The 12,685-nt window shown below is 39.4% G+C and overlaps 1 protein-coding gene across 1 annotated transcript; it reads right to left on the reverse strand.

Annotated features, from left to right (window-relative positions):
- Positions 1–1,166: 1,166 nt before the first annotated feature.
- dus2 (dihydrouridine synthase 2) lies at positions 1,167–9,425 on the reverse strand (the record flags this gene model as incomplete). Its single annotated transcript, XM_034231960.1, is given in 6 exon segments — positions 1,167–1,227; positions 2,736–2,779; positions 4,968–5,059; positions 5,362–5,407; positions 7,779–7,932; positions 9,314–9,425. Coding segments are annotated over 5 exon segments (363 nt in total), but the record flags the coding sequence as incomplete, so codon positions are not given.
- Positions 9,426–12,685: the final 3,260 nt, after the last annotated feature.

Below are 12,685 nucleotides of genomic sequence, written 5' to 3' on the forward strand. Positions count from 1 at the left end.
CACAGAGAGGTCAGACAGAGGTCACACAGAGAGGTCAGACAGAGAGGTCAGACAGAGAGGTCACACAGAGAGGTCACACAGAGAGGTCACACAGAGAGGTCAGACAGAGAGGTCACACAGAGAGGTCACACAGAGAGGTCAGACAGAGAGGTCAGACAGAGAGGTCAGACAGAGAGGTCAGACAGAGAGGTCAGACAGAGGTCAGACAGAGAGGTCAGACAGAGAGGTCAGACAGAGAGGTCACACAGAGGTCAGACAGAGAGGTCACACAGAGAGGTCAGACAGAGAGGTCAGACAGAGAGGTCACACAGAGGTCAGACAGAGAGGTCACACAGAGAGGTCACACAGAGAGGTCAGACAGAGAGGTCACACAGAGAGGTCACACAGAGAGGTCACACAGAGAGGTCACACACAGAGGGTCACACAGAGAGGTCACACAGAGAGGTCAGACAGAGAGGTCACACAGAGAGGTCACACAGAGAGGTCAGACAGAGAGGTCAGACAGAGAGGTCAGACAGAGGTCAGACAGAGAGGTCACACAGAGAGGTCACACAGAGAGGTCACACAGAGGTCAGACAGAGAGGTCACACACAGAGGTCACACAGAGAGGTCACACACAGAGGTCACACAGAGAGGTCACACAGAGAGGTCACACAGAGAGGTCAGACAGAGAGGTCAGACAGAGAGGTCACACAGAGAGGTCAGACAGAGAGGTCAGACAGAGAGGTCAGACAGAGAGGTCAGACAGAGGTCAGACAGAGGTCAGACAGAGAGGTCAGACAGAGAGGTCACACAGAGGTCAGACAGAGAGGTCACACAGAGAGGTCAGACAGAGAGGTCACACAGAGAGGTCACACAGAGAGGTCACACAGAGAGGTCACACAGAGAGGTCACACAGAGCGGTCAGACAGAGAGGTCACACAGAGAGGTCAGACAGAGAGGTCAGACAGAGAGGTCACAGAGAGAGGTCACAGAGAGGTCACAGAGAGGTCACAGAGAGGGCACAGAGACGTCACAGAGAGGTCACAGAGAGGTCACAGAGAGGTCACAGAGAGAGGTCACAGAGAGGTCACAGAGAGGTCACAGAGAGGTCACACAGAGAGGTCACACAGAGAGGTCACACAGAGAGGTCAAAGGTTTAGGTTTTATACTGAGAGGAAACTCACCTTAGTGGAGTATTCTTTGGGACATCCCATATTCACATCGATGGCGGCCACATCCTTCTCCCTGCAGGACGACATTTTACGTTTATATACAATCTAATATTTAATATTCCACTCCTCACATACAGTGGAGGAAAGAAGTATTTGATCCAGGAATCCTTGTTGGTTGCAAGGGGATCAAGTACTTATTTCTTTAGTTAAATGCAAATACATTTTTATCTTTTGTATAATGTCAATTTCTGGATTTCATTTTTTTGATATTCTTACTCTCACTGTTAAAATAAAGCTGCCATGAAAATGATACAACGTTCATTTATTTGTAAGTGGGCAAACTTACTGTACATTTTGTATTCCACATGTATATATATATATATATATATATATATATATATATATATATATATATATATATATAACTAGTATTTGTTTTAATGCTGTTTTATTTCTATTGAGATGTTTACATTTTGGAATTTGTATTTCTCGTCTTTTAATTTGTATTGTACAATGCCATGTCTTGTTATGCTGCTGCAACACAAACATGTTCCAACTTGGGATCAAAATTCTGACTTTCTTAAAATTCAGACTTTTTCTAAAAATTCTGAATTTTTCTCAAAATTCTGACTTTTTCTCAATATTTTTAATAAATTAAATTACAATGATCGAATGTTCATTTATTTGTAAGTGGGCAAACTTACTGTACATTAATTCAACAAGTATATTTGTTCCTTGTCTTTCTATACTGCTGCAACGCAAACATGTCCAACTTGGGATCAATAAAGTAGTTCTTATCTTATTTAAGAGGCCAGCTCACCCAATGCATGATGGGATACCAAAGAGCTCGTACACCACTTCAGATAACGATATTTCAAATCGTGTTAATCTCATGCCCTAATTTTTGTGTGTATCTGTACTTAAAGTATTTAACTTGCAAATGTGTTGAGTCATGCTCAGCTAAGATAAGTTGTTTTAATAGTATCTGATCATTTATTTTAAATATACATGAAAATCAGTAATGGGCTTTTTAGTTGTTTGTAGACACTACCAAACAACTTTGATTCTTCATCATTTATTAAATTAGGTTGTTTTTGTTTCTTTACCTAAAATTGTGACTTTCTCGTAAATATTACGAGTTAATTTTAGAAAAATTGACTTAAAATCTCAATAATAATAATGACTATTTTTAGTATGAACTTCCTTACACTTAAAATTCCTTAAATATAGTAGTCCATGAGAGTCAATGAAACTATGGGTTAACACAAGCTGTGATGTCATGGATCAAAATCACATGACTTCTCAAATGTCCAATCACAGATGAGGGCGGAGCAACCGTTAAGCAAACATTGGGCTCGATCACCCTGATTATAGTAACAATTTAATCTTTTATCAACGTCCATTTTAAGACCATCAAAAACACCTTTTTTTATATTTCTTAATTGAGAGTGTCTTTTCCCGTTTGGGAATTCTTCCACATTTTAAATGGCACTGAGACGAAGAAAAACCTGATCATACATTTGATCAAAAAAAAGAAAACACTGATTTTTAAAAAGGTAAAAATATGGAGTTTGAACTCACACAAGTTTGGCAACAATCAGCGCTCTGTCCGGGTCAGCAGTTCCCTGAAAAACAGAGATTAAACGTTATTTCTCTACGACTTCTTTGTTTACTTCAGGAACATAGTGACATCACTATGTAACACTGGCGCTCCTATTTGAACATCAGCAGGAGAGGACTCTTTAAAGTAGAGACACTACATACTGATATACACCTGAACATCAGCAGGAGAGGACTCTTTAAAGTAGAGACAATAGATACTGATATACACCTGAACATCAGCAGGAGAGGACTCTTTAAAGTAGAGACACTACATACTGATATACACCTGAACATCAGCAGGAGAGGACTCTTTAAAGTAGAGACACTACATACTGATATACACCTGAACATCAGCAGGAGAGGACTCTTTAAAGTAGAGACACTACATACTGATATACACCTGAACATCAGCAGGAGAGGACTCTTTAAAGTAGAGACAATACATACTGATATACACCTGAACATCAGCAGGAGAGGACTCTTTAAAGTAGAGACACTACATACTGATATACACCTGAACATCAGCAGGAGAGGACTCTTTAAAGTAGAGACACTACATACTGATATACACCTGAACATCAGCAGGAGAGGACTCTTTAAAGTAGAGACACTACATACTGATATACACCTGAACATCAGCTGGAGAGGACTCTTTAAAGTAGAGACACTACATACTGATATACACCTGAACATCAGCAGGAGAGGACTCTTTAAAGTAGAGACACTACATACTGATATACACCTGAACATCAGCAGGAGAGGACTCTTTAAAGTAGAGACAATACATACTGATATACACCTGAACATCAGCAGGAGAGGACTCTTTAAAGTAGAGACAATACATACTGATATACACCTGAACATCAGCAGGAGAGGACTCTTTAAAGTAGAGACACTACATACTGATATACACCTGAACATCAGCAGGAGAGGACTCTTTAAAGTAGAGACACTACATACTGATATACACCTGAACATCAGCAGGAGAGGACTCTTTAAAGTAGAGACTCTACATACTGATATACACCTGCACATCAGCAGGAGAGGACTCTTTAAAGTAGAGACACTACATACTGATACACACCTGAACATCAGCAGGAGAGGACTCTTTAAAGTAGAGACAATACATACTGATATACACCTGAACATCAGCAGGAGAGGACTCTTTAAAGTAGAGACACTACATACTGATATACACCTGAACATCAGCAGGAGAGGACTCTTTAAAGTAGAGACACTACATACTGATATACACCTGCACATCAGCAGGAGAGGACTCTTTAAAGTAGAGACACTACATACTGATATACACCTGAACATCAGCAGGAGAGGACTCTTTAAAGTAGAGACACTACATACTGATATACACCTGAACATCAGCAGGAGAGGACTCTTTAAAGCAGAGACACTACATACTGATATACACCTCAACATCAGCAGGAGAGGACTCTTTAAAGTAAAGACACTACATACTGATATACACCTGAACATCAGCAGGAGAGGACTCTTTAAAGTAGAGACACTACATACTGATATACACCTGAACATCAGCAGGAGAGGACTCTTTAAAGTAGAGACACTACATACTGATATACACCTGAACATCAGCAGGAGAGGACTCTTTAAAGTAGAGACACTACATACTGATATACACCTGAACATCAGCAGGAGAGGACTCTTTAAAGCAGAGACACTACATACTGATATACACCTCAACATCAGCAGGAGAGGACTCTTTAAAGTAAAGACACTACATACTGATATACACCTGAACATCAGCAGGAGAGGACTCTTTAAAGTAGAGACACTACATACTGATATACACCTGAACATCAGCAGGAGAGGACTCTTTAAAGTAGAGACACTACACACTGATATACACCTGAACATCAGCAGGAGAGGACTCTTTAAAGTAGAGACACTACATACTGATATACACCTGAACATCAGCAGGAGAGGACTCTTTAAAGTAGACACTACATACTGATATACACCTGAACATCAGCAGGAGAGGACTCTTTAAAGTAGAGACACTACATACTGATATACACCTGAACATCAGCAGGAGAGGACTCTTTAAAGTAGAGACACTACATACTGATATACACCTGAACATCAGCAAGAGAGGACTCTTTAAAGTAGAGACACTACATACTGATATACACCTGAACATCAGCTGGAGAGGACTCTTTAAAGTGTTCTGTCGCTCACCATCTGGAAGACGACTCTCTCCTTCTCTTTTTCACACGTCCTGAACATCACTCGTTCATCTGGAGCGACAAAATCCACCGTGTGCAGCACCTCTGAGAAAACACGCCATAAAACTAAGTTTAAAGTTTTTATTCATCATATAAACAATAACTAAAGTGAAGCAGGTTTTTTCTAAGGCTCACAACATGTAAACAAATACAATAATTCAAGTTGTAAAAGAGTGCAGAAGTTAAAATTAAAGGAATACGTATTTAATACTTTTGCTTTTGGTACTTTAAGTATATTTTGATGCCAATACTTTTGTACTTTTATCTAGGTAAGCAAGTTATTTCTGTATGTGTGTGTATTGTTTTTAATGTATTTGTTTACATATAAAAGGGTTTGAGAGACTCACCGTTCACCACCCTCTCACACTGGGCCATTTTGATGTCGATTAACTCCTGAAACCGACGACACAGAGTTAAAAACATTTAAAACTCTAAAAGGGTATGGAAGCAGATTTTCGCTGAAATAAGAAAAATATTAATATCATTTAAAATATCTTTTTATTCCTTATAATGGTAAGATTTCTCCAAATAATGAGTCACACACATTTTCAAGTAATAACGAGCCAATAGAAAATAAAAACCACACTTTTTTTTAAAATAATGACTTAATATCTCCAAACTGTATGACTTGGTGTCTTAAAATAATAACTGAGTTTAACCAAATAATGAGTGAGTATATAGAATAAAATAGAAAAATAATTACTAAAACAAAGACTTATCCATCTCAAATGAAGACTTAGATCGCATTCACACCGGCCTTGTTAGTCCGGTTGAATTGAACCCTGGTGCGTTTAGCCGCTTGGTTCGTTTGGGTCGGTGTGAACGCAGCCCGAGACCTCTGAAGTGAACTAAACACCTGGTCCGCCTAAAATACCTCATTCACACCAACGGTGTTTCAGGGCCGGTTGGGAGCTGGAGCTTGAAAAGCACCGGGGTTTCCTGTTCACACCGCAGCGGAGCCGCCTCTTAGCTCCGGAATCCGGTTCGTTTCAAGCACCAAAAAATTGTCCGGCCAGAGCAAAAGCACCGCATACGTCACGCTTACGTCGAGGCGGGGGCGGGATCAACTCCTGAACAACAACAACAAGCCGGCGTTGTATCCAGTTTGTACACAACGATGGAGAAACTTAACAAGCAGCAGTGGTCCACTGAAGAGACCAGCTACCTGCTGGGAATCTGGTCTTCCGAAGAGGTTCAGAGGAAGCTGGAGCACAATCGGCCATTGTTGTTGTTGTCGGTGTGAGCTGTGAGGGGTTTCCGCGCGGGTTGGCTTTATGAAGCAGGCACGCAAACGGTTACGTCATGACGCAAACGACGACGCAATGACGCAGCACCAGTCGGACTCTGGGCAGTGTGAAAAGAGCCGGAGCTAAACCGAAGAACCGGTTCTGAACCTGAAAAGCTCTAGCAGGGAGCTTGAACCGGAGTTGCGTTGGTGTGAATGAGGTAACAGAGGTGGTCTCGGAGCGCTTGCTAGTGAACTCTGGAGCGGTTCATCGCTGGTGTGAACGCAGTCCGCACCAAAACACAGGAAGCGTAGTATTTACGAGTCACAAGAACGCGGAGGTCTTCAAAATCTTTAGTTAAAGAGTGAAGCAGGATGAAGAGTTGAACAGTGTCGTGTAAAGTAAAAATGCTCCGTCAGCTACATAAAAGTCAGAGCCACCTGTTGTCGGTGAATCCTCCTCCTGACTGCAGACCGTCTCATTGTGTTTTAACGTTTTGTAATGCACGTCGTCTGACTGTATAATCATATGAGCCGTCCGCTAGAGTCTGTTGATCTCCAGATTAACAGCAGCATGAGAATAACCTGCCGAAAGTGCCGATGCTCCATGGCGGAGGCTCCGGGAGAAATTGCCGGGATTTGCGTTTTTACCCCTTTAATGTCTGACCAATGGGTGAACAGCATTTCCGTGCACATTACTTGTGTTCAAAGTTTATAGTCCGTTTGAGTGTTGCCGTGTGAACGCAAACCGAACCTTCTGAAGAATGAAACCATGTAACAAACGGTGGTCTGGCGCGCAGCAGAGAGCGGCTGTGAGGTGTGAATGCGACCTTAGGATTCTATAATAAGTTACAATGTCAATAAAAGGACTCAGAATGTCATAAAGTTACAGATAATGTGTAAATATGTGAAAAATAATGAGTTTATATGAATATATATAAATAGTTAACATGTTAAGATAATTACGTAGTACCTTATAATAATTACCTTGAAAAATAATAACTCAACTTTCTAAAAAAGAACAAGTTAGTGTCTGAAAATAATGACTTTGACCTCGTTTTGAGAAATGCTCTCATTATTAACAAGTACAAGAAAATAACAAAAAGACGAGAAAGAAACGGAAATACAAGAAAATTCACAAAAATAAAACGAGATAACGACAATAATAAAAATCTATAAATGAAGATGAAGATAAAGATGAAGATAAAATGTAGGACTCAGGAGGACAATGTAGGGTAACCTTAACCAAGCTTTAACGGTCTCCTATTGTGCTATTTTAAGGCATATATTATAGGTCTCAGATATATAAAAAACATGTCTATGATGTGTGTACTTTCCCATTCCCCCGTTTTTAGAGATGTGGGTACGGAGGAAAAGAGAGAGGGTTTTATTCTCTGGCACTTAGTGAGTCTCCTGACACACGGGGGACACATGGTGATGGAGAGAAGACATCAAAAGGAGACCTGCATGATAGGAGACCTTTAACTATAGGCTTTATTAAAAAGGAAAGTCTTCAGCATACTCCACTTCCGTCCTCACCTCACAATAAACCACGTCAGCTCCGTAATCCAGCGCCAGCAGCCTCATGGGGAGCGTGCCGACCCGAACCATCGGAGCCAGAGCCGTGATGTTCCTGAAGCTCAGCCGCTCCGCCATCATGGAGACGCTCAGACAGCAGCCTCTACGACACAATCTGTAAACAGATACACAACGTTCTTCAAGCTACAGAGTAGAAATGGCAATGAAACTCTTCTGACCTGAGCTCCTCCAACAATGCATATAATAAAGTACAAAAATACAAAGTAGTGCAAGAAGTCTATATACATGTCAATAGAATATGATATGTACAAGAACAGAATATGAAATGAAATAATGTACATTAAGACAAAATTAAATACAGTCTTAGTTTGTGTTGTGAGATAAAAAAGAGTAGATTTAATGCGGTTTGGGTTATTGTTTGTTTGTAGCCTTTATTCAACCAGGTGAAAGCCCCTTTTCCAAGGGTGACCTGTTTTAAAATAAATACCCAATCTGCACAATGACTACTAGTACTTTGATTATATTTAAGTAACATTTTGAATGCAGGTATTTTACTGTAACAGAGTATTCCTACACTCTGGTACTTCTACTTTTACTGAAGTACCAGATCTGAGTACTTCTACTTTTACTCAAGTACAAGATCTGAGTACTTCTACTTTTACTCAAGTACAAGATCTGAGTACTTCTACTTTTACTCAAGTACAAGATCTGAGTACTTCTACTTTTACTCAAGTACAAGATCTGAGTACTTCTACTTTTACTCAAGTACAAGATCTGACTACTTCTACTTTCACTCAAGTACAATATCCGAGTACTTCTACGTTTACTCAAGTACAATATCCGAGTACTTCTACGTTTACTCAAGTACAATATCCGAGTACTTCTACTTTTACTCAAGTACAATATCCGAGTACTTCTACTTTTACTCAAGCACAAGATCTGAATACTTCTACTTTTACTCAAGTACAATATCTGAGTACTTCTACTTTTACTCAAGTACAAGATCTGAGTACTTCTACTTTTACTCAAGAACAAGATCTGAGTACTTCTACTTTTACTCAAGCACAAGATCTGAATACTTCTACTTTTACTCAAGTACAATATCTGAGTACTTCTCCCACCTCTGCATACTGCCCTTTAAATCATTTAAAAAGAAAATGCAGTCAATGTACAAGAATTACAAAACAATTAAAAAACTAGAAAAACATGATATAGATATTCTCAGATCAGTTCAGATTTGATAGTAAAGTAGACTCAACTATTGACCCCAAAGTAAGCCGAAATAACATCCAAGCTCTAGCGAGCTGTCAACCTTTAACACATCTGTATTCTGTCAGTGCTTTCTGCTACTAAAGATTACAATGTGATTTTTCTGAATGAAGTTTGGTGGATCATTTATGCTAATGCTAACATGCTAGCTGCTCCTTTAATTTCCGCACACCCCGAGGTGAAACAGGCACTAACACAGTCGCGAGGCGGGTGCAAATGCTAATGGTGATGTGTGAGATGTCAGTGTTTGCAGTGAATGAACTCACCAGCATGTATGAAGAGGAACACTGGCGCCAGCAGCTGAAACGTGTGGAGGAAACATGAAGCGTGCTGTTATTACTTCCTGTTTGCACCTCTACGTCATCATAGATCCCGGCCATGTAGATCAGCAGCACATAGAACTGCTGCGCGTTCAGGTAGACGGACATGACGTCATCTTTAGAGACTTTAAATGTGACGCAACATTTTTATACAATTATTTGACTTTTCGGAAATAATTTGCATTTGTTTTCCTTTTTTTTAAACAAGAAGGCAATCAAAAACACATTCGTATTTGATAAACATTTTTGCTTGAAATTGTACCTTTTGTTTCTATTTTATTTCTATTTATTTCTATATTTTTATTGTACCACGCTCCCCGTAAATAAATACATACATACTTACATACCTATACAAATCTGTAAATTATACTATCTTATGTATATACAGTATATTATAAGCCTATTTTCCTGCAGTATTTTGGACCTTTTTAAAGAACATTTTAACCATTCAGAATGTTATATATATTGCTATCTATCTATCTATCTATCTATCTATCTATCTATCTATCTATCTATCTATCTATCTATCTATCTATCTATCTATCTATCTATCTATCTATCTATCTATCTATCTATATATCTATATCTCTATCTATCTATCTATCTATCTGTCTATCTATCTATCTATCTATCTATCTATCTATCTATCTATCTATCTATCTATCTATCTGTCTATCTCTCTCTCTCTCCATCTATCTATCTATCTATCTATCTATCTATCTATCTATCTATCTCTCTCTCTCTCTCCATCTATCTATCTATCTATCTATCTATCTATCTATCTATCTATCTATCTATCTCTCTCTATCTATCTCTCTCTCTATCTATCTATCTATCTATCTATCTATCTATCTATCTATCTATCTCTCTCTCTATCTATCTATCTATCTATCTATCTATCTATCTATCTATCTATCTATCTATCTCTCTCTCTCTCCATCTATCTATCTATCTATCTATCTATCTATCTATCTATCTATCTATCTATCTCTCTCTATCTATCCATCTATCTATCTATCTATCTCTCTATCTCTCTCTATCTATCTCTCTCTCTATCTATCTATCTCTCTCTCTATCTATCTATCTATCTATCTATCTATCTATCTATCTATCTATCCAGTGGTGACTCGTCATTAGGGGCACAGCCCCACAGTGTCAGCAGAAAGTAATTAAAATAATAATTCCAAAAATATGCAAAACATATATATCTTAAAATATATTTTAAGATCATGTTTAGTCATCTGATTTGTCTGTACATTGCTGTTTTAGTCTGCGTTCTTGTAATTAGTGTCCACAGTGTGTCTATTGAGCCGTGTTGAGCAGTGGGTGAAGCCCCTCTCTCTGCTGTCAGAAAATGAAAGTGTGCTGTAAAAACAACACTGCGCATGCTCAGAGTCTTTTGCTATTCAATGTGTGCGGCAACACAATTATCACAAGTGGGGCAAAGTGCTGGCAACCCCACCAAACGTCATCTCATAATTCAGAGAGCCGATTGGCTGTAAGTACGTGTGCCGTTAAAAGTGTAGTAGTGAAGAGGAGACGAGAGAGAGCAGCGTAAAGCGATTACAGTCAGTAAAACGGAAAGAACATGAATGAAGTTGACCGTCTGCTTCAGCTTTGGTAAGCTTTTGATAATGTCGATCATTGCATTTTGAAGCAGAGGCTGGTCAGTATCGGCATGTCCAGCCATGCAGTGGGTGGTTTGTAAACTACCTCTCCGAAGGGTCCCAATGTGTTCACTTTGATGGGCTGTCTTCTGAGTGGTTAAACATCACTAATGGTGTTCCTCAAGGTTCTGTTTTAGGTCCACTTTTATTCTCTATCTATATCAACAGTTTAGGTGAAAATGTCGAAGGAGCAACCTTACATTTTTATGCGGACGATACCGTGATGTACTGTGCAGGTCCCTCGATTAACGAGGCTGTTGTTAAATTACAGGCTGTTTTTAAAGCTTCTTTTAAATGTGGATAAAACCAAGGTAATGCTCTTTTCTAAAGCTAAAGCTAAAAATACACCGGAGACTGCTTTGGATATTGTAACTACGCAAGGAATACAACTTGAGGTGGTTACCTGTTACAAATACTTGGGTATCTGGCTTGATGACTGTCTCACTTTTAAACTTCATGTCAATAACCTGCTTAAAAAGCTGAGGGTTAGGCTAGGTTTCTTCTACAGAAATAAGTCCTGTTTCTCGCTTGAGGCCAGGAAAAGGCTCTGTGACCTTTTGACCTGTGCTGGACTATGGTGATCTGATCTATATGAATGCACCTGCCAATTACCTGAGCAAGTTAGATGCTGCGTATCACAGCGCACTGAGATTTTTGACAAATTGTAAAGCACTTACGCATCACTGTACCCTGTATACCAAGGCGGTTATGCCATCACTTACTGTACGGAGGCTCAGTCACTGGTACTTTTTCATTTACAAAGCCATGTTGGATAAACTACCATCTTATATCTGCTCCCTGATCTCTCTGCGAATTGAAAGTACTTACTGCCTGAGATCGCATGCTGTGGTTTTATTAAATGTGCCAAGTGCTAGAACTGTCTTAGGGAAGAAAGCTTTTAGATGTGCAGCTCCACTAACATGGAACAGTCTGCAAAAAGAATGGAAAATTACCAAGCTAGTACCACTACATGTTTTTAAAGCTCGGTTGGATGCTACTCAATCAGATGCTGTTGGTACCTGTACTTGTGGTTAAATATGTAAATTGTAATCCCTGTACATTTTGCTGTATGATGTCCTTTTGTTGTTCTGTTGTTTATGTTTGTATGTCTTCCTGTGGAACCTACTGCTGCAGGTCTCCCTTGAAAAAGAGATCATTGATCTCAATGGGATTTTACCTGATAAATAAAGGTTTTGAATTTGATGTCATATCTTTTGTTGATCTTCTGTGTTTTGCCTATAGGCTATTGCTCTGCTGGATCGATTGATATTGTGACCTCGGTGATGAATGTCTGTTTTCCTTATACCCCCCCCCCCCCCCCCCCCCCCCTCTCTATCGGGACCATGGATAGCCAGCTATTTGTTTACCTGTTTAAAAAAGCACCAGAAGCTTATATATACACATCTAAGTTGTTCGTGCCCCACCACTTTTGTACATATAGAAATGTCACTGTATCTATCTATCTAGAAGTACTCAGATCTTGTTCTTGAGTAAAAGTAGAAGTACTCAGATCTTGTACTTGAGTAAAAGTAGAAGAACTCAGATCTTGTACTTGAGTAAAAGTAGAAGTACTCAGATCTTGTACTTGAGTAACAGTAGAAGTACTCAGGTCTTGTTCTTGAGTAAAAGTAGAAGTACTCAGATCTTGTAC

Source organism: Gymnodraco acuticeps, unplaced genomic scaffold (genome assembly GCF_902827175.1).
Source record: "Gymnodraco acuticeps unplaced genomic scaffold, fGymAcu1.1, whole genome shotgun sequence".
NCBI classification, from domain to species: domain Eukaryota; kingdom Metazoa; phylum Chordata; class Actinopteri; order Perciformes; family Bathydraconidae; genus Gymnodraco; species Gymnodraco acuticeps.